This window comes from Megalops cyprinoides, chromosome 2 (assembly GCF_013368585.1).
Source record: "Megalops cyprinoides isolate fMegCyp1 chromosome 2, fMegCyp1.pri, whole genome shotgun sequence".
In the NCBI taxonomy this organism is placed as follows: domain Eukaryota; kingdom Metazoa; phylum Chordata; class Actinopteri; order Elopiformes; family Megalopidae; genus Megalops; species Megalops cyprinoides.
In genome coordinates this window covers 58,214,664-58,237,229 of record NC_050584.1, presented here as the reverse complement: position 1 = coordinate 58,237,229, position 22,566 = coordinate 58,214,664, and the positions used below count along the sequence as shown (strand labels likewise).

Sequence of the window (22,566 nt, the reverse complement as noted above, 5' to 3'; positions counted from 1 at the left end):
ACACCGCGCCCCGCAGATAGCATGCAATTAGAGATGTGAGCAATCTTAATAAAAAAAAAAAATAATAATAACTTTCCAGTCGGCCTTGTACCTCATCCATGCATTGCTTTCTCTTCGTTGCTATACAGCACATTTACCCCCCCGCTCCCCCCCCCCCCCAAATCACCCCCCCACCCCCCTCCAAAAAAAGACTTCCTCGTTTTTTTCGGTCCGCACTGACAGGCTGGCTTTTTAAGTCTTTTATTCCAAGCAGTCCTATTTCTGCAGTCTTTTTTAAAAATATTTTACACGTACCATTCATTAAAATTTGATGAGAGCGTGCTGTGACTGGTCGTGTGATGCACTGTTGAAGATGCCGGGGATATGGAGCTGCTGCTCTGGTTCTCTGTTGACGGAGATACGATTGTTGGAGGCGTGGATGACTCGTACCCTGAGCTGGCGGCTGGTGACGGTTGTGATCCTTGCGACGACGACTCGTGAACCTGGGACATAAAGAAAACACTTAGTTGAAATCCTCTTCTGACGGATCCTATATGTTAGCTATCATGCTGCTCCGAGTTCTGTAAAAAGGAGGTTCATTTTACTCCTATTCACCGCGCATACATCAAGCTGTAACGAACATATTCATGAAAAAAGTCAACAAATCATATCTGAAAGGCATTTTTAAAAGCGCGCACAATTTAATAGAACAGTCGTCGGCACTCTAAAACAAAAAAAGGTAATTAATAACATGTGCAAGTACAGACGTATCTAAAAACAAATACATTTCCATACATGTTTATTTATAAAAAGGAAATATGTTGAAGCACGTGTAAGAACTAATGTAGAATTAAAACTAAAAATCTCACAGAAAGAAAAAAATCATTTTACATATTTTCGCATCAACAAACAGTGTGGTATAAGGAAAATGTCATATAAAAAATTACCTTCATGTGTTTTCGGAGCGAGCTGGGATGGGTGTATGATTTGTCGCACATTTTGCAGAGATACGGTTTATCAGACGTGTGGACATGCATGTGTTTCTTGCGGTCGCTGCTGTTCGCAAACCGCCTGTCGCAGCCATCAAACTCACACTTAAACGGCTTTTCACCTGCCACACACACAAAATAAACAAAAGTAAGCAAACAAAAAAAACCGTGCAGTTATAAACAGTCACGTAGACATCGAACATAAACTGATTAATACCAAATGTATGCCACAATGGTGCATTAACAGTACATATTTACATTTTACACTAACATGCTGTTTCCATTTTTCACCACTGGAAATCAAAATTATATAATAGTTCTATCATACTACTTTGTTAAGATTCGTGCTTACATTTCGTTGTTGCAGTTAAAGAATTTTGTATGTAAACACTTGCGTTGAACGGCTGATTTATGCGTTGCATGTTGATAACGCATAAAGAATAAAAGATACTCTCTTACATCAATATTAAAGCTATCTCTTAAATCAATATTACTGATTTTTTTCAGGAAGTGTACAGCAGAAAAAAAAAACTGATGTGGGCTACATTTCGAAAAAAAAAAAATCAGAACAATACATTTACATAAATATAACAGCTACAGAAAAGAAATTTAACATTTTTTGTAGTGTCTACTACCAAATATTTCATATATGCCTTGTTGAATAACTGTCGGGCAGACAGACAGATAGGAAAAATAGATAGATAGATAGATAGATAGATAGATAGATAGATAGATAGATAGATAGATAGATAGGCACTTCTTACCGGTGTGTGTTCTTTTGTGGATTTTGAGGTTTTCCGATCGAGCAAACACTTTGCCACAGCCCGGAAATGGGCACGGGAAGGGTTTCTCGCCGGTGTGTACTCTGATGTGATTTACAAGTTTGTACTTCGCTTTAAACGGCTTTCCTTCCCGGGGACACTCTTCCCAAAAGCAGATATGATTCGATTGTTCTGGTCCACCAACATGCTCCACTGTGAGGTGCGTAACCAGCTCGTGCATGGTACTGAAAGTTTTGTTGCAGGACTTTTTGGGGTTCGTCAATTGCTCCGGCTCGATCCATTTGCAGATAAGTTCCTGCTTTATCGGTTGCCTCATGTACCGAAAGAAGGCCCCTGCCCCATGGTGCGCAGCCATATTCATGTTCATGGGGCCATAGCCGTGCAGCTGGGTCGAGGCGTAATGATCAGATCTGGGGCTGGTTACATGGCCGTACTGATCGGCTCTGCCGTACATGTCCCCCGAAAAGCCCAGGCGCATCTGACTATTTACAACATTGGAAGACGCGTGAGTGGCCGCTTGCTCATGAAGTCCCGGGAAAAGCAGGTGCCCAGTGGCATCCGAGTGTCCATGTGGCCCTGCAAAACTTCCCGCTGCGGAGGCGAAAAGACTGTGCTGCGCGCTCGTGGCGTCTCCGAAGCCCCGATTTCGGAACAGAAAGTCCCGGGTGGAATTGAACGCCGCCGTGGAATAGGAACTGACATGTGTGGGGTGGTGGTGGTGTCCCAGGGCAGCGGCATAGCCTGGCGCTTGGGAGGAAAACGCTGTTTGTCCAGAGCCCAAGTCGTGGGTGCTGTGGTTGATTTTAAAAGCGCCCATCCCATCAGCAAAGGGATTTATCCCCAAAGCCACTTCTCTATCTGTGACTTCGCCGGTTGAGTGATGTCTGGATGAGCCGAACGTAGTCACTCCTATGGCTGGATACTGCGATCCTGCGTCCAAGAGCATCTTCAGTCTGCAACTGAAACGACTGCGAGAAAAATCAAAAAGCACGCACAGATATTCTCACCACTGCTTCTGCTCGGAGAATTGTGTGACTTTACTCAATGCGAGTTTGACAAACTCAGATCATGGATTTCTATTTATTTTTTAGCGGAAAGGAATTTTCCCCACTCCCTCTCCTCAACGCAAATCATGTACAATATTGTCTTTTGCGGTTTATCTTCCTGTGGCGAAACTTTCACCTCCTCAGCCAGGCGGTGAGCTCCAGACTGATAGTCGCAATCATTCCTGCAGATAAATGAATTGAAAAGACAACACCGTCCACCCCTGATGAATGGGAAAGTAGGGGAGGCGTCACGTGAGCCCCTGGCTGGGTGCTCATTCGAGAACGCCTTCTCCCCCTGCTTACACACACGCACCAAATAACAGTTCGCAGCGCTCGAGCTCCAGCCCGATTGGCCCGTTTGCATCATGAGTCCCAGGTATTGTAAGGTTGCTGACTGTCATTTTGGTTTGTAGGCTGAACAACAGCAGAAAAGTCAAGAAATGTGCCGCGATCATACGTAAAGCATATTAAAACAAGGATTTTGACATATGACCTCCTAATTTTGCATAATCTTTGGCGCGCTACGTGTTTAGTCTTTTTTTCGTCTGCTTTCAATGAAGCGTAACCATTCTGATTCCGTAGCCTACAATCAGAACACACAAGACTATTTTCGGCATAAAAGTAAGTAGATAACTTTACGACAAACCGTCGCTGTAGTTTTTGATGTACGGCATCATATCCTAGAGGGGTAAACAATCAAATTTCATAATAATACCCCCCTTTCTTGACTTTTTGGTCGTACAAAGGCTTTTTATGGCATGATAAATTACCTCTCCAAAAAGACTAGTAGTATGCAATTGTTAATTTTAAAATCACATTTTGGTACTTGCGTTAATTTAAATTCTTGCTTCTTTATCAGTGAGAAGCAAAACTGCAGGACGCAACAGTTTTATCATTGTTGACGGAAATTGTTACCGAAAGTCAAATATACCCATTTATATATTATTGTGGAAACAAAGTAATCAACAAGTTATTCCTCTAAATGACTCAACGTCAACTGAAAAATGTCAATGAACCGGTTATACTTCAAGGCCATCTTTGAGCAATAATATGGAAGAGCACGTATGATGTATAGGCCAATGCCCTATTTTGCCAAAAATGTCGGTCTGCAACAACCTACCGTGTGCTATGTTAAATCCATACAACCTGCGCACTGTCAAGCCCTGACTGATTCAAATACTTCTGGCTGCCACATTCACCAAGTAATATATGGGGGATTAGCGCCGCACTTACATTTCAAAACAATGTATGCCACAATTCAGACAGAGATAAGTACACATCACTACGTATATACGTAACACCTCATTTGCAACGCGCTCGCCAACATGTCCGCTATCCTTGCAGCAATCTTAACACTGCGTTGCACTCGTAGCCATACATTAATTACTAAATAATGACACCAGTTGCCCCCCAAATATTTATATGCAAATGCAGTTAATTTTAAATGGCAAGCCGACAAATGTACGTTTATACGTAACCCTAAGGACACGACGTTGTAATAAGTAACACATAGGGCACTGAATGTATGGCTACTACAGTTGATCCACTACTAATATAAATACATGCGCTTGTGGCTGTAGTTAAGCATATATTTCATGCCACCCTCCATGGATATTAATTACACATTTTGGAGATATGCTCTCAAGTTTACTTTCCTCTCTTCTTGCTTTTGGGAGCGAGAACATAGCTTGAAGCTGTCGTTTGTGCTGCATTATTATTTTGGGGGCGAGTTATAATGCATTGCAATTGCAAGTATAAAAAAAGTTGTGGGTTGTAGAAGTTATCAAGTGGGATTTGCGGCGCTCTCTGCAGGAACCACAGTCTGCTCGAGTTCAAAGCCACATGCACCAATGTGCTGTACAAGCCATTAAAATATCATCCTGACTAGTCGTTCCCGCTTCAAACATTCCTAAACTCATTCCAGAAAGGCCAAAAAGAAGAGAAGGGGGATTGTCGTCTTCTTTCTTTTGCATAGATTTAACGCGAGCTTAAAGCGTTTTAAAAATCTGGAAGACATCTTCAACAGGTGGAAAACGGTAAGGCAGGCACGCGTATTGAAGTGACTACAGAATTTGTGACCTCTGTTTTTTCCAGGTGCTTTCATCAGACAGAATACCACCAGAATACAGACGTTGCTTTTCCTAATGATTTCTTTCTTTTCTTTCAGTTGTGGAAATGCGTAATTATGTTAACTTCGATCTGTGATGGTTTCTTAATGCATGAATAGCCGGAAAAAATATGTGCCATGACGTGCTAATACACCTCCAATTTTGCGAAGTACAAATTGTAATTTGATTTACTTTGCAGATTTGTTCATAGTCTAAGTATTTTGTATTTGTGTAAACCCCGCAGAATCCTACGGTCGGTACAGGGATTTAGATTCAATTTCCAAGCCAACCCTTGACCCTAAGAGGCGAAAAATAGGAAAATTTTGTTGTTTAACTGTTAGTGTCATTTGACATTCCATTTAATTAAATTTTGATAGCTATACAATTTAATATAAGTTAGTTTGTTTGTATTAGCTTTTCACAGAAGTGGAACGATGTTTTTTGTTTTAACTAGTAGCCCATCTCAGGGAAGCCAAAGTTTGCCCTGTATTCCACAGATGCCTTTGCGAAGTACAGCTGCGACCCGAATACTCTCTGTGACGTTTAATAAACATCTTAAGGATCAGTCATAATTCAAACAATGTTTGCTTACTTATGGCATGCCTGACATTGCGTTGTCAACAAGGGCCTTTGACAGATCAATTATGTTTAAAATTCTCAAGATAATCAAAATTCATTCATCTCATTTCCTTTCTTCCTTTGCACCGAAGGAAATAATAACGAGTGTACAACTGCATTTATGCATACACTTCTTACACCGGTATGTTATGGTTCTACAAAAATATGATTCAGTGATCCAAAGTTCACATAGGAAATAGACCTGTGGCTCAGATAAATACTGTGTTAAAATGATCACAGAGGTGATTTGTTCAAAATTAAGGACCAAAGACGACTCATTCTTTCCATTGGATGTGCTCAGAGAAGTAGGGGCGCCTAAGGAAACATTCTTTTGTGTACCTACATATACCTACATATATTCGGCTTCACGTAACACTTGTACTTTTGATTCTTGGTTTCAGCTTGTAGTGCGAAGGATTAAACTCTGTACATCATACGCATTGCTAAATACGTAATCACTAGATATTCCTCTCCGTGCGAAAGAACAGTCAAATCTAACACGTGCCAGGGAAAAATTTGGATAACTTTGTAAGAATGGAGCTGTAGGACTGGCACCTGCATCTGAAAAAGAAAAGACTAAAACCACAACCTGTTCAAATATAGGTGATTAAACTGTCACTCAGAACAGGGAAATAGGAGGAGTCCAATAAAAAAAATCCAAAAATTCTATAATTAAACATTTCCCTCTGTAATTTATTCAGCAGACCCGAAAAAAGAACATTGAATCGATAAAGTGAATGATCATAATGGAACCAGAATAGAAGTGAATATTATAATTGAAGAGCGTGTTACACCGCGTGGCATTGACCGGCAGGTAATAAAATATTGGCGTGACATTCTTTCAAAGGGGATTGGGGTTTTACTGCCCTCGCACCACGCATTGTTCTTGGAGACGAACAAATCAGTGATTGACTACTATGAGCACTTGTATAATCCGACCAGTGCCTTCGCAGATTTTATATGTGATATTTGACATGAATCTAATGGTAACTATTTGACCTCCTTTTGGGTCAGTTAACATTACAATCCTTATTAGTCTCCGTGCCATTTGATTAAAATGAAACCTCGACGGATTTAAAATAACGGTAAGGCTATATTATTCATGTTCAGTATTCAAATGAAATGCATTGCGCATTGTTTATTGATGAATACATTGCTATCTTAATGCGTATTGTTATTGTTCCTCCAAGTATCGCATTATGGTAACACCAATAAAAGTTCCATTCACTAAATATTCAATAGCAGAACAAAAGCACTCACAATTTGTAAGATAATCGGGAGTGTATTTACTATTAAGATGCAGTAAAATTATACATTTGAGGTTCCTGTACCATACGTTAACGTATTGTAAAGCGTAGTTCGTGCAAAATAAACTTGGTGTTTTTTTTTTTTGTTGTTTTTTTTTTGCTTGTTTGTTTTTTTTACAGGTGGCCAAAATTTTTAGGCCTGTGCATATTCGCAAAGTAAAAAATTGATTGGACGTGCGCAAACCCAATAGTTTTAGTATTATTTTAGTATTATTTAGTGTCTTACTGTTTAATAATAATAATTAAAAACTTGTTACTAAATTTAGGTTAATATCAGATCGCGATAGTGTATTATCTTAAATGGTTACATTTTTTTTTTGCTATGCACGCAAAGATATCTACTAAAACGGACTTTTTTGCACTGAAAAAATGTAGTTTGTCATGTAGTTTCATAACTTGGGGGAGACGTGTTTTCAAACAGCAATTTACATGGCTACATATGTTTATTGAATAATCCTAGCAATTCCATGCATTTATATAATTACGGAGTGTAGCGCTCACCAATCGATGTTCAGTTGCAGGCGTAGTGATCCTTTTGCTAATAATTAACTTTTTTTTAGAGAGCAGATATATGTGTTTTTATGTAGTGTTTTAGTTGCCAGCATTTACAGACGTTTGTACAGAAGCGAAATGCGGCTTTATTTTTGATTCAAATAGATATTTTACAACACATAAAACTTTTGCATTTTTATATAAAATGTTTAATGTAATCTCTATGACTACTGAGTGTATCTCCAGTGTCATGTTACCCTGTAAGTTCAAAAGTACAGTTATATAGGACGTGCTTTAAGATTGTAGCGTGTTATTTTGTGTGAAGACATTTTTAGGTTCGCATAGAAATACGACGTTTTAAAATAAAAGGTTTAGTAAATACTACGATGGTATATTCTATTTATACAGCTACAGTATATTCCATTTGTATCTTTCTGTGTAGTAGTTATTGTATGTAACATATTACAGTTTTATTTTCGCCGGTATTTTACTTCGCTCTTCCTCGTGTTGTTACTCCTTCATTAGACACCTCCTCCTGTGCTCTTGATCCGTTCCGACTCTGGGTCTGAATCTGACAGAGCTCGTGAACAAAATTACCCTGGATCATAACAACAGGTCCCTTACATTACTTTTTTTTCCCCGGGACAATAGAAGACTTTCGGCCTATTCACAAATATAGAGAAACTGATCCCATGGCAAAGTAAAAGACGCAGGGGTCGAGAGGGGGGTGGGTGGCGAAAGAAGAGGAGGAAGGTGGGGAGGGGGCCACTTTGGGGATGAGCGAAGGACATATAGAATCTTCTGCTTTATCGTATTCCCTCCTCGTGTGCATATGCAGAAGCTGACATTTGCACTCTACGGAACGACTGCACCTTCCCAGAATTACATGATTCGAATTAATTTCAGTCGTGACATATCTCAATTATAAAACTAGAGTGTTAATGTGTCGGAGGTTTACTTTAAAAAAATGTTATGTAGACAATCTTAATTATTATGCACAACTAAAGGCAAACATTTATGCACTAAGCATTTTTCAGTTTGTTCTCGCCATACCATACTCGTTTTAAAAGCAAACAAACAAAAATGTGACCAAAAAAGGCTCGAACGGTAAAACAATTAAGGGGCATTTAAGTTAAGAGCATATATATGTATGTACGCATATTTGTATTTGTATTATATATGTATTTATATTGTCTAAGGCTCGGCGCAGGCGCTCTGGCTGCTCGCTTTAGCTAAAACATTTTTCTTTATATTGGAACCTGTCACAAGTGACGTCAATCATTTCGCTCCGACCAATTAGAATGCTCGGTGATTGTTTAGCTCCACGGGCTGCAGCGCCTACCATGAATCTCTATTCAGTGTATCAAAGCGTCCTGCTGCTGCCTCTCAGCCGAATGGGATTCCATGTAGGCACTGAGATAGACTCTGAACTTCAGAAAGTTTTTTTTTTTTTTTTTTAACTTTTTTCATTACGATTAAAATATATTTGTCATCATCATTATTATTTTGCCTGCTGTCAAGTTATTCCAAAATTAGGAGTAATGAGCGTGGATGCTTTGGGAAACTCAATGATGGACCCTGCGTTTTCCAAACGGAGCACGGCGCTGAGATTAGTTGACTTGGCAGGGGCTCACCACCACCATCATCACCACCATACCCCTCAGAGCGTGACAGGCATCCCGGGGTTCAGAAGCCATCCACATTCAATGGCACACACGCACCCTGGGGAGATTACTGCAGAACCCCGCCTGGGGCCGAGTCCATTCGGGCCAGAACACATGGGGCACACCGCGGCCCTCAAAATCAGCCCAGCCCATCATTATCCTCACCACCATCACCACCACAATCATCATATGGCAGGCCACAGTGAAGTGGTCTCCAGTCAAACGGGAGCTTTTGGGCCGCTCCAGCCTACGGCAGTTCCATACTCTATGTCTCACACGGCCCAGGCGCTGTCGGCAGGTAGGGATTTCCTCATTCGAAGGGATCTGACAGCTCAAGCCATGCCAGGGCTGACCGAGCAGACTCCTGCTACAGCTTCTCACCACGGAATGTTTGTCTCAACAACAGGTAGCTATCCCGGACACTATGGTCATCACCCCGACGCTGGAAACCATACCCTCTTCCCTGGACTCCATCACGAGCAGGCAGCAAACGGAGCTCCAGGTGGCCAAGCCTTGAATGGACAAATACGGTTAGGGATACCTGGAGAAATGTACGTTCGGTCTGATCACTTGAGTCAAGTGGCAGGCTCTAGGACTGATCCGTTCGCTGCCTCACCTTTGCACGGCTACGGCGGCATGAATCTGAACATGAATCTCAGCGCCCACCACCACGGAGCCGGCGCTTTTTTCCGTTACATGAGGCAACCGATAAAGCAAGAGCTTATCTGCAAGTGGCTGGAGCCAGAGCTCGCGGCGAAAAAACTCTGCTCTAAAACTTACACCACCATGCACGAGCTGGTTACACATGTTACAGTGGAGCATGTTGGTGGACCGGAGCAGGCAAATCATGTCTGCTTTTGGGAAGAGTGTCCCCGGGAAGGAAAGCCTTTTAAAGCAAAGTACAAACTTGTAAATCACATCAGAGTACACACCGGCGAGAAACCCTTCCCGTGCCCATTTCCGGGCTGTGGCAAAGTGTTTGCTCGATCGGAAAACCTTAAAATTCACAAAAGGACGCACACAGGTCAGTGATTTTATTATTTCTGCTTGTGTGTTTTCACATTTGCTGATGAGTTTGCGAGTGTGTGCTTGCGTGTCTGTGTGTGTGTGGTGTGAATGTGCATATGCGTGTCTACGTATGCATGCGAATGCTCATAAAAAATGTTGGGTTGCTCTTGATGCGATTGGATTGCACCTGAGTGATAAACAGCGTTTACAAGGCCCAGTCTCGTTTCTAAGCGGTATATTTAAATATCTAAAATTCTGTCTTCATTAAATACGTTTTAGCTATTTTATTAACATGATGTCGCTGGATTTTATTTTCAGTCACCTTTCTCCTAGCTTTACTTTAAGCCAGCCACGAGACAACTGAAACAATGCAAATGCATATGCAATGAAAACTGTTGCTTACTTTCACCTCAATTTCCAGAAAACAAACTGTAATTAAATTAGTTTTGAAATGATGGACACTTCATTTCAACAAACCTGGAGTTGTGACAGTGTAACGGATAAGTTTATTGCCTCTGTCTAAATACCAGTGCAAGAGTGAGGCCTGGGGAAAATAGTTACTCAGAATCTTAGAAAAGGGATTCCAAACACGCGCCGAGTTATTGTCTTTGGTATTTCGCCTCATTCTTTTCAATGACTGTCACTTGTACTGGTGCAAACGATTGCTATAAGGTAATGACCTATGTTTCCTAAATCGTCTTCCTTGCCCGCGAGGAGCCAGTTGCTGAGGATCGGATCGCAGCGATGTGTGACTAATCGTTGTTTCTTATAAACGTTACAAAGATGAAGGAATAGCCTTTCGTGCGTCACTATCGCTAGGAGTTCCGGTTTGACTGCTGGTATAAACTGGGGCTATAGAAATAATATACAGTACATAGCTTTACAGAAAGACACATTTATAAGAAAGGTTATGCCACCAGCAATCCACAGACCCACAAACTTGTACAGTTTTCATGGCAGCAAGTTATACTACTACTGCTGCAACTGTAGTACTAGTATATCACCGTGATATTACAGGCTTAAGCAACAAGTAGAAAAAAATATACGACAACATGGAGCAGCTACAGTATTTGGTGAAAATAAATCCTATGTCGCTTGCTCTGTGCATAATTGATGGCATTACGCTAATTCCTACATGCATGAGATAACGACGCAGAAAGTATGGTCTGTGTACGAAAATGTGTGTGTGATTGAACTGAGGTGTATCAGTTTTAGGAAAATGGCGCAAATCAGGTTTACAAAATAGTAGTCTTCAGCTGGAAAGAACTAAGCAGTATTACTTTCTGAAAGATTTTTCTTTTGTTTTCTTTTTTTTAAACGGGTGTGTTTTCTCAACTCTTGAGAATCAGAAAACTGATTTTTATGTATGTTACCATACTCAAAACACAGGGCAATCTCTGTTTATGGGCAGGGTCTCCCAAGGGTCTCCTACTTACTGCTTGCTTGTAGTACACTAATGTCCTTGATTGGCTGTCTCAACCCAACAGCTGAAGGTCAAATTGTTCCTCGACGTGCAACTGTAATTAGACAGCAGCGATTGAATTTTTTTTTTTTTCATAAGCGCTTGGCACATGCTTGTCTTCAGGTAAACTACAATTAACTTTAGTAATACACTCGACACCTTGTGCTGTGAATATCGTTAATTAAAATACGATTTTAGGGAATAGTTGGAATGACGTTTTTTCCGTAATGTTGAACTGTATCTTGTTCTAAGAAGGAACCATATGAAGAGACATAATTAGCATTTGAAAACGAAGCAACGACTTTATCTAACAGAATACACTTCTTATAGTCACTAAATGGATAGTATACTTGTATCAGAGGCAGGCCTGCTGAGGGCTGCATATTAAAACAACAATAAAAAATAATGTAAGATAGACACTGTGATCAACATGTCGGTAAAGAAATTATTTGAGGTAGAGTAAAATATAACTGGCCAGCAGTTACATATCACGGCCAGTGAGAATAATTTAAAAATGCACTGCCTGTTACTGAAAAAGAAGGGTTAAGCTTTCTGTTTTTGTAAACCGTGCCGATTAATAATGAAAAGTGCGATTAAGTAATACTGAAAACATGAAAACACACGCTTCAGAGCATGCTGTTTTATATATTCGTGCTAAGTTATGTTTTAGCTCTCTGTGGATAGTACTTCATTTTTAATCACCTGTCTCCCCTCTTATTTTAGGTGAAAAACCTTTTAAGTGCGAGTTTGACGGTTGCGACAGACGCTTCGCCAACAGCAGTGACCGAAAGAAGCACTCCCACGTGCACACCAGCGATAAGCCTTACAACTGCAAAGTGAGGGGATGTGACAAATCCTACACGCACCCGAGCTCCCTGAGAAAGCACATGAAGGTGCACTGCAAATCCCCGCCTCCGAGCTCGGGCTACGAATCTTCGACTCCCTCCCTCGTGTCGCCCTCTTCGGACTTGGGTCGAGACCCGGCTTCCTCCACTCACTCCGAGCCGCTGTCCTCTCAAGCTGCCAATTTAAGCGAGTGGTACGTTTGTCACAGCTCGGGGGCCAGCGGCACCCAGACCCCTCCCAGCAACTCGTCTTCACCTGACCCCGCTGATGGGCCTCCGTACAGAGACCCGGAGTCCGGGGACAGGTACTAACAAGGCTGTTGACCCCAGAAAAACCCATACTTCATGTCCAAAATGCCCTAATGAGAATCAATACGTCGAGCAGCTCTGTTTCAAATGATTGCTTAGTTACGTAATGCACTGGCACATGTACAAATACTGAAACTGTTGATTTTTTTTTTTTTACGAAAATGAACTAATATTCTGAATGATATTTTCAGAGATATCTTGTACCCATTCATCATGAGCATGTTGCTGTATTTTATGGAAATGTATTTTCGCTTTCAGTATTTCATTAATTTATTTTTAAAACTGACATGAACGTTTTTTTGTATTATCGAACCAAAGTGTTTCAATAGACGATGCTGTACATTTGTAAATGGTGACGTTTTCATGTGTGGTGTTAATAGCAATTTTGTAAAGTTAAGTCGTCGAGGGAAATATTTTGTATCGTTTACTACTGGCTTGGATAAAATAATAATTGAAACAATTTCATACAGGATAGAATCCTCCATGTGTGCTGTCAGTCGAGAAGACCGCCATTTTGGTAGCATTGTAATAGTATTTAATATTATTGGCATTACATTCATGATTTCTGCTATTTTGAATTAATGTGGGCGATTTTTGTGCTTTTGTAATACACTTGTTAAGAATTCAATTTTTTACGACAATGTGAATTCAGAATATTGAGACGACCGGAAAGTGTACCAAATAGCCTTGTACTTTGTCAGTATTTTGAATAAATAGTATATGATAGTATTGTCAAACGCATAAGCTCTCTTGCAATATTGTTTCAGACGGGGACAGAATGAAAAGTCGAAAAAATGCATACAACGTACACAGTTTTAAATGCCTGAAATTGAACTCGTGCAATAATTGATTTACCTGCTTATGTATGGACACTTTTTCATACTCAAAATATTATAGCAATGTACTTGCCATTACATTTTTGCAAGCCAGGAAGCCCTATGGCTCCAGTATGCTTCACATAGGCCTACTGGAGTCCTGAGAAAAGGACTAACAGGAGTCATCAATAAACAACGATTTTTTTATATTTAAATATTTTTTTGGAGGAACATAACCTTACTTTGACCCTACTTTGGACTACCCAGCCAACGATTAATACGTAATCTCTGTGAAGAGATGCTACTCTCGTCCTGTTTGTACGTTGTTAATGCTTTTTTCAGCTGTCATTCTAACCGTCTACTAGCAGTGTATAGGCTACATACACTGAAAAATTTAACTGTTCCAGTGGAACACAAAAATGTGGCCACACAACAAACTTTTCTCTCTCCTTCTTCTAAATCAGCGGAATGAAGGTAATTGGAATTTAATATCTCTTTCTGTAGTAAGTGTTTTTGTCATAGTGCTTTTGTTATCCTTTTTTGTGTACACTAATTGCGAAGACAATTTTATTTGTAAAGTGTGATGTTTCTCTTTATAGAACTCCCGGTTTGCCCCGTGATAATCTAGGCAGCGGTGGACGAAAAGGCTGACTATCCTCACCAAGACTTCAAAGTTTCTTTTACACAAAGAGCCATTTCTTCACAACGGTGAATCTTCATGGTGAGTTAGGATTTCTATGGCAATAGGCGAGTCAAACTCATATAATAAGGGCCTGAGACTGAAGAGAGGAAAAGCCGTTTCCAAAGAAATATAATATTTGCTACCCATGGGGTAACTCAAGCAAATATGTGTTTTTTTCGGAGCATACTAAATGATTTTCGTTCCACAACGACTACGGGAACAACAAAAGAACCTCAAGCAAATACGCGTTTGTTCCGCATAATAATGCATTGTAATTGCGCAAAAGAGTCACTTGAATTGAAGCGGCAGTAACTTTTGTTTGTGCTTTTTGCAGGGATCAGCGGAGGCATTTAGACTTGATGGCAACTTTGTAAAGCCAGGGAAAGGCTTTTTTTTCCGATGTAAAGAAAGGCAGAAGGGTCGAGCTAAAGTCGGCGTTTTCAAACAGTTAAAAAGTACTCTGTGCGTATGACGTTTCATCGCTCCACGTCAGAGGATCGTAATAGAGAGCAATATTTCAGAAAGTTGGATTCAATGCACTCACTTACATACGCATACTTCATGCGCGCACTCGTCTGGATATGTATGTTTAGACGAGATACAGATAGTGGTGATGAATGTTTTGCATCTGCACATCTGCATATTATGTAGGGTACAATAAGAATGAAACTGAATTTCTCTGAGTCTAATTCTAACGAGAATTCTCGATAAACACGCATACAATTAAGAAATGACCGTACATGTTTATTCCATCGTATGATAAACAGCTAATAGCTCTGACTTAACTTTTGTTCAGCAACGACTGCACTACGGAAAGCAAGTTTCAGTGTCGATGGGCTCTGATATTTGTTGAGGTGGCGGGCGGATACCCACTTTTTGGTCAATGTTAGTGTTTTGTCTTCAAGTAGCTGGCGCGTTGTTTGCTCTCTCCAGGTACAATATGAACAGGCGGGGATAAAGCCGACAAAATGACCAAAGAGTTGATGCACATTTAGCGCCAGCCCTCGTTCCTGAACGAGAAGGAGACAGCAGGAACTTCTGAAGTGCGATTTGTCAGAAGGATTCTTACAAGCTGATGACGTGGAAAGCGTTCTTTGTTACCTATTTCCACTTCTTGTCTTTGTTGAAAGGTCTTGCGCCATAAAAAATCAGTGGCGCGTAATAATAATAATAATAATAATAATAATAATAATAAACAAATTACAAACACGCCTTTGAAGGGAAAATACGCTAATCAACCAAAAGCTGCAGCAGTTGCAGAAGTAATCAAATACCTCCTAAGGTGTGAGCCTATGACGTTTTCAGCTCTGATTTCGAATACTGGAGACAAAGCTTCTCAATATAATTGTCGTTTGCCCTTCTGTTTGTGTGTGTGTGTGTGTGTCTGTGTGAGAGAGAGAGAGATAGAGAGGGAGGACTTTGACTTTTGACCTTTACTAAAATAGCATTTTTTTCCAGAAAAGAGTAGAAATTTAAAAAAAAAAGAAAAAAAAGAAAGCGGGCGCGATATTAGTTTTAGGTTTTGTGATGACTGACGTCTGGATGACAATCATTTGATTTTTCTTTAGTGTCAGTCCCATAAATGGCATAGAGCTACTATAATTTCTGCCGCCACAACAGTGGTGCCGCATAAACTCAGTGGGGTGTTGAAGTTTAGACACTTTCCAGATGTGAACTACGCGTGCAAATTCACTCAAAACAGTGGTAGGGGCTTCAGAGAGGCACTGTGAATAGACCAATTAACACCAGACAAACATATTTGCATAAAGGTATACCGTACCCAGGTCACTCAAACCGGAAGACTACTGTTCACTTTCGGTCGATGAGGATGTTATTGTTGGCTAAGTCAACAGAAACGAGGAAAGGCTTCTTGGACAGCATAGCGAGAGGCGTGTGGTCATCATTAGTGGCGCTTTTTACTGAAGCAAGCTTTTCTTCTCCGTCTCAGACAAAGCGGTTTGGTGGGATCATCCCCTGTTGCTCCCTATCATCAATGAGATCACCACTTCACGGGGGAATTAATTAACAGCTATTCATTTACGAACTACTGACAAAGACACTAAAGTGCGGACGAGAACTATCATATACCAAACGACAAGCTGTTCAGGGAGGCAAGAGGAAGAAATGAATAAACTTTGAAGAGTAGGCCTAGATTGGGGGTGAAATCAATGGAGGATAAACACTCATCCTCCATTTTATAACTTCAACAATGACAACTGTGGTTAACCGCATTCTGACATCACACACGTGTAGGCCACGTATGCTCTTAAAGTAGGCAAACGTTTAGTCAGACAAATGTTCCCAGAGAAGCATGAATATACAGTAATCGTATTTAATTCCATGTGTATTGCTTCAGCAAGCATACCCACCCTTGCTATAGACATAATAAACTTATGTTAACTCACCTTCCCTTATTTGTGTATTTCAGTATAGGATTTGCTCAAATTTGTGTCGAACACACCTGTACATGTACGCACTTATAGTACAATGATTGACAGTACAATCATTACATAGTACAAAGGGTTGACGCATGTTCGAAAGTGGCTAGTTGTGCCTTTTTGTGCCTAGTTGTGTACTTTGTTCTCGCTATTTGTGAGAGCGCATGCCAAATTACAAAAATGCACGTGTTAACACCGATGTACATATTCAGAAATCGAATTCACATCTGAGATGCAGACTCTTCTGTGCCCAGCTTCAGCCCTAGATTTCTTTCACTAGAATCAATTCCATTAAACTTAGTTGAGAAAATGTTGTGATTTCACCTAATCATATCAGACACACATATATAGACTACATGATTACACGCCCAATTCGAATTTGTATATAGCATATTGGCACCATATGAATAGATAATTACGACAGAGTATGTCGATTGCATTGATTTGACTACCATATTATAACTTGTTTTTATAATGGATGCATCTGGATTTGCAATAAAATGTAATCAGGCATGCACACCATGGCGCGGCTGGCTCTTCTTACCACTCTCTTGTCAGTTTTCTGTGTCTCAATCAATATTGCTGCGGAATGAGTATTTCCCGTTTTTCAGAGAGGTACCAAAAAGCCTCATAACGAAGGACATAGAGTTTTTTTGACAGAAAACCATTTTGTGGACTTTAACAGTGCTTAAAAAAGTTTATAGTGTGTGCATCCAAAAGAAATGAAACTAGAACGTTGTCATTTCCCCTTCAAATATCTATATTCCCCATTAAAACACAGATTAGTCTAAAAGGATTAATGTAGTTATGCTACAACACAAAATGAACCCATTGTCCATTTCTAGTTCCTGGAAACATATCGCGACCCTTTCGGCCTTATTATGGAACACTGACCCGTTTGAGTGTGAAATATCATTTCTTCGTCAAATAATGGACTCGGTAATCCTGCTTCCGGAGACTGTCTTGCATTGTTTAGAAAGGCCTTTTATTAGGGGATTAGCGGTCCCCAAGAAAAGCGTTTCCACAGACTATTCAAGGTTCCATTTTATGTCATAATTACACGACCCGACGTTGCTGGGATTAGTATGCAAAAATCACCGGACAGGTGTTATTCCAAACACATAAATATATTAATTAGCGATTGGTAAAAACAGAAAAAAGAGAGGAAACCAGCCCATGTCCGCACAATAGCCTTTCCCCAAGGGGCCTCTGCTGACCGCGACGATATTTGTGTGTTTAATTTCTACAACACTTTAAACACGTGATCACAGACCACTGTAAGACAAGATGTACCGTACGTGATTTACTTATATGTGCAAGTTGACGACAGAGCTTTGGCGTTAGACTGAATACGGCCCTTAATTGGTTAACTGTATTCGCCAACATTTTGAAACAAGTAGCATATTTTATAGAACAAAATGTTGAGTAATTTATTAAGAACAATGGGTAATCTTTTAGCAAACAGCTATGGTCTGCTTATGATTACTTACAAGGCCAGTGAGTTCTACATGCTATGATCAGTGAACATATAGATATCCCCAGGGCCTGCCAGGAGCACAGTGGTGATTTAACCCCTGGGTCCGCTCGTCAACAACTATTTCAGGAGGGGACAAGAAAGCTGTGAAACCCTAAAACGAATCAGTGTTCAGTCACCAAAGGCACAAAATATGGTCATATGTCAAATAGCACCTAGCTGTCACATGAGAATGGCCGCATGGTACGTTTCCGCGTGCACAGGACAGTCCAGCAGCAGCCATTGCTTCATCTGATCGAAAAAAAGAAAGAAAAACATGACAAAAGCATCAGCCTGAATGATGAAAATCGGTTGTTAGAAGTTCAATGCCAGGTGTAGTCAGACTTCTGACTTGAAAAGAAAACTCTTGCCATAAAAACAAATGTTTAAAAAACTTAGAAGAAGAAGAAGAAAAAGACGAGCAGGAAGAGAAGGAAGAAGCAGCAGACGGATATTATCCCAATTAGCTTACACAATGCCCACCATTTGACAGCATTCCATGAAAAGTTTTCTGCAGATGACACAAAACAATTTGGGATATAGGTTCACACACGTTGCACGGTTTTCTTTGCAACTAAGAGCAGGGATGCTATGCGTAACGTTATTTTGAATTTGATAAAGACACTGCATTATTCAAGTACTAGGATATTACTCCCAAATCCAATTACATTAATTACATTCGTTACATTATTTGCCTTTCATGGATGAACGGGCTTTCTCCAATGAAAATCAGCCTCTTCAGTCAGTAAGGCTGAACAGTGATCTCTAACAACCTTCACATGTGGCAGAATGTGCAACACGATTTCGCACCTGCAGTCTGAATAGAGGCTCCCGTTGAATGCAAGACACGCTTGTTGGCCTTGAATCTCAAAGTAGTTCCATGAATAAATCGGGAGACCCGTGCTAATTTTCCTTTCCTTTGATCTTAGATTTCCCTCCCTAATTTGTTCCTATAGTTTGCAACAAGCACCCTCTATTTAGTGCTGTAATGTTCATCCGAAGGGATATGAACAAATCCAGATGTGCATCTCCGTTGGCGACGTCTATTTAATGATATTTCTGACAAATGCTAAAATACTTCGCAGTCCGCACCCATGATCTGCTTCTAATGAGATAACTCGCATTTCGTTATCTAATACGACCCCAGTATTCTCTGACTCAGAATTAAGGACAATGTGCACTATGGTTTGACTGAATGTGTGTCTCAGTTATAACTCCTTATTATTTATTTATTTTTTACTTTATGTGGACATAAGGAAGACAGCCAAACGTGTTGCTACCAAACACTTTATAGCTATGCTACAGGAGAGTCATATTGTGCACAAAATCAGGATAGTTGGTAAACCACTCATAGTTCTAAATGCATAACTTATTTTCAGGCATAATTCATAATAAGAACCTTCCGAAAAGGAACAAGAGTTGTAACCTATGTAAGTCGCTCTGGATAGGAGCGTCTACTAAACGCCAATAATGTAATGAGTTGGGCATCGCCCAGGGATCATACACCTGGTCACCCACCACCAGGACTCCGTTTTTCCTTCGTTGTGTCGCTAACCATGTTACTGCATTGTTACTGCATGACCCCATTTATACCTTGAATTAACGCTTTGTTAAGCAAAACAGCAGACAGCATAGGCGCCGACAGAATAAAAGGTGTAAAAATTGCACTTGCACCCAAGCCGTGAAATGTTTCTACTCCTCAGAAAACTACACTGAGAGAAGCACGAAACATTCAGCAATACAGTGAGAGGGATGAGAGAAAAACTATCCATAGCCAATATCTAAACACATAAAGACGCGTGCACCTCCTGTATCCCTACTTTAAACGGCGATTAACTGTCCCGCATCATCAGACTCAAACCAATGTTTTAACTTAACCTCAACCGTGGGCGTCCAAAAGTGAAAATTCAGAAAATAGCCAAGGCAAGACAAAACTAATGAAATCATCCAGAACTGCAATATTTCTCAGACTTCATTAAGATAAGAAATGGTTTCCGTTAATCTTTTAAAAAGCAATGATTTCCCGCAAAAGAAGTACCGTGGAACACTACATTTTTCGGCATCATCAGTCACACAAATTAAAATGAACGCACTGTTCATTAGTGATTCTTATATGTCTGCAATATTGCTAATAATTTTGTTCGTCTTGTTCACAGGTTTCTCTTTACAATCAAGCAAAAATCATGACCACCATATGAATTGTCGGTTACAGTTAACATTAAATTACTGTTTTCAAATGTTTACTCGTACACGTGTCAGATAACGCCCATCTGATGTAGTCTATGTAGTTATGGATCATTCCGCATTTCCCGGGGGCTCGTCTCAAAATCACTGATGGCATCATGAAGTTCATCGCATCTGTGTAATTGCAAGGATGTTTCCGAATGAACAACAGTGTAAGGCATTGCTGCAAAAGATGTGTGTAATCATTCAGAGCTCAGAGACCTCATAGGGGGCTACAATAAACTTGACAGTGTAGCCTCGTGGAATGGTGCTATATAGCCTCGTGGTCAGGGTGTAATGCTATATATCCACAAAAAAAAGTTGGTCTCAGACTTCAGACACAAAAGGAATTCGTGATATAAGTAGTATAAAACTGACATGACATCAAGTCTGAGCGATCAATAGCCTCTCCACAGGGCGAGCTTGTAAAAAGAGCCTGTGTGTATATGTAAGAAACAAACAAAAATCGAGAGAGAGAGAGAGAGAGAGAGAGAGAGAGAGAAGGTGGGCCACAAATACGACTACACAGTAAACAAACACGCAAACAATATAGCAGCAGTAATACAACACGCTGTATTCCCCCAGTAAAGTTTAAAAGTCTCCAAAGATACCCCAAGACAACCGATGGCTAGTAAATCGGTTCTGGATCGTGTGCAATGTATGCATTTTCCTTCAGTATCAGATTTAATATGTCTGGTGATGGAGTTTTCAGACAATAAGTCTTTATTGGGTAGCTCATTCCCTTAGTTGAACATAAAAGTATGACAGGGTAAATGTCATCCAAGATTGAGCAGATTTCTCAGTGAGAGAGAGAGAGAGAGAGGGAGAGAGAGAGAGAGAGAGAGAGAGAGAGAGAGAAATAGGCTGGAATTGAATCCATTTGAAATGTGTACTTTATTTATGTTGCATTTTATCACTGAAGCCAGCGAGTGATATTTCCCAAAACAGCCCATATAGGTATGAATACCTAAATGTTAGACTGGGATTAACAAGCAGGTAACAAGTGTTTGATGCTTGTTTCGTCCAAACAAACTCCCACTAGGTTTAGTGTTATCCGATAACAACAACGGTAGCCTTGGAAGTAGTATGGCTACTTACACCAGGAATATGGTCACCCTAAAGTCCGCCATATTGCATCAGAATTTTTTTTTTTTTTTTTAAATCAAGCCCCTGAGTGTCGTTTTTGCTATTAAAACGGCTACAGTTACTCTGTGCAATGAACACCTTAGCTTTTTTGAAGAGAACGAATGATAGCCAACCCAATAAATAGTTCCTGTCCGCACAACGATATAGTCCTCATGTATTATGTGAATATTTGCAAATGTCATATGACACAGAGATGTTCCAATCTGTCATCATAAATTATACTGAGATGCAAAATGTTCAAAAATGCAAATACATTTCACCAGTATTACGTTTTAAGCCATTGGTTTATCTGCACTATTTCACATGTCATCTGCAAAATATGTCGTGCATCGCGAAAGCACAGTTTGATAGGACATATAATTCGTGTGTTCAGTCTAGCAGCAAGACAGACTTTGGGTCATTTCTCCATCTCCCGCAGAAAAGACATTATGACTCTCATATTTACATACTTCGCAATATTTGTCAAACAATCATGAATTACAAATTAATGAAATGTTCGCTGGTCCTTAGAGATCACATTAATGAACACATCGACTTCTTCCTGTCTTCAGACGCGTCTTTGTTAAGTTTAATGGCAGTCTTTCTATCACCGCCTATCAGGCTCCATTAGATTTGTTCTCGACTGTTGCGGTCACTTGTCTGGCACAGATACAAAGGCACCTGCTACAGGTGCACGTTGAAATAAATCACTCCATGCATTCTGAAATAAATGAAATGCTTTCTAGAAGCTCTTGGAAACTTAAAAAGACGCATGCATAGCATGCTATACAGTATAGTAGCCCAATAGATTACGTGTATTATTATTATTATTATTATTATTATTATTATTATTATTATTATATGTTTCCTTTTGTTCGTATTTTTCTTATTACATTTTATTCCTGCTGTCCAGTAAACCTATGAATTATCTCTTTATACATGTATGGTAGAATGTTATGGGTAATAGGATGGCCTCCAGTTTTTTTCGAGGCTAGACTGTGACTGAAAAGTCAAAAGCCACCTGCTTGCTGTTAAGGACCTTAAGGGGATGTGTCAGTGTGCGAGGGAGAACAACATTAATCACCAGAGACTACAGCGCCAATGAACAAGAGTTCACATCCGCTCCAGAAAGCTTTGAACGCTATTCAGTCTTGTCGCTTT

General features: G+C 40.1%; 2 protein-coding genes across 3 annotated transcripts; one reads left to right on the top strand and one right to left on the bottom strand.

The window, feature by feature from the left end:
• Positions 1–182: 182 nt before the first annotated feature.
• Positions 183–2,983, bottom strand: zic1 (zic family member 1 (odd-paired homolog, Drosophila)). The gene is made up of 3 exons (XM_036516574.1): positions 1,733–2,983; positions 927–1,090; positions 183–482 (listed from the first exon to the last, which is right to left on the bottom strand). The coding sequence occupies exons 1-3, from the start codon at positions 2,694–2,696 to the stop codon at positions 285–287; spliced, it is 1,326 nt and encodes a 441-aa protein (XP_036372467.1). The 5' UTR covers positions 2,697–2,983; the 3' UTR covers positions 183–284.
• A 5,790-nt stretch (positions 2,984–8,773) lies between these two features.
• Positions 8,774–13,588, top strand: zic4 (zic family member 4). Of its 2 annotated transcripts, XM_036516563.1 has the most exons (3): positions 8,774–9,283; positions 9,392–10,009; positions 12,179–13,588. In XM_036516563.1, the coding sequence occupies exons 1-3, from the start codon at positions 8,863–8,865 to the stop codon at positions 12,610–12,612; spliced, it is 1,473 nt and encodes a 490-aa protein (XP_036372456.1). In that variant the 5' UTR covers positions 8,774–8,862; the 3' UTR covers positions 12,613–13,588. The 2 variants fall into 2 exon arrangements, with proteins under 2 accessions (XP_036372456.1, XP_036372448.1); XM_036516555.1 differs by having other exon boundaries at positions 8,774–10,009.
• The last annotated feature ends 8,978 nt before the right edge of the window (positions 13,589–22,566 follow it).

Coding starts and splice junctions, on each gene's coding strand:
- zic1 (XM_036516574.1), bottom strand. CDS start 2,696: ATGCTCTTGGACGCAGGATCGCAGTATCCAGCCATAGGAGTGACTACG. Junction 1,091..1,732: donor CCACAAAAGAACACACACCG/GTAAGAAGTGCC, acceptor TGTGTGTGGCAG/GTGAAAAGCCGTTTAAGTGT. Junction 483..926: donor CGCTCCGAAAACACATGAAG/GTAATTTTTTAT, acceptor TTTATGTCCCAG/GTTCACGAGTCGTCGTCGCA.
- zic4 (XM_036516555.1), top strand. CDS start 8,863: ATGAGCGTGGATGCTTTGGGAAACTCAATGATGGACCCTGCGTTTTCC. Junction 10,010..12,178: donor TCACAAAAGGACGCACACAG/GTCAGTGATTTT, acceptor CTCTTATTTTAG/GTGAAAAACCTTTTAAGTGC.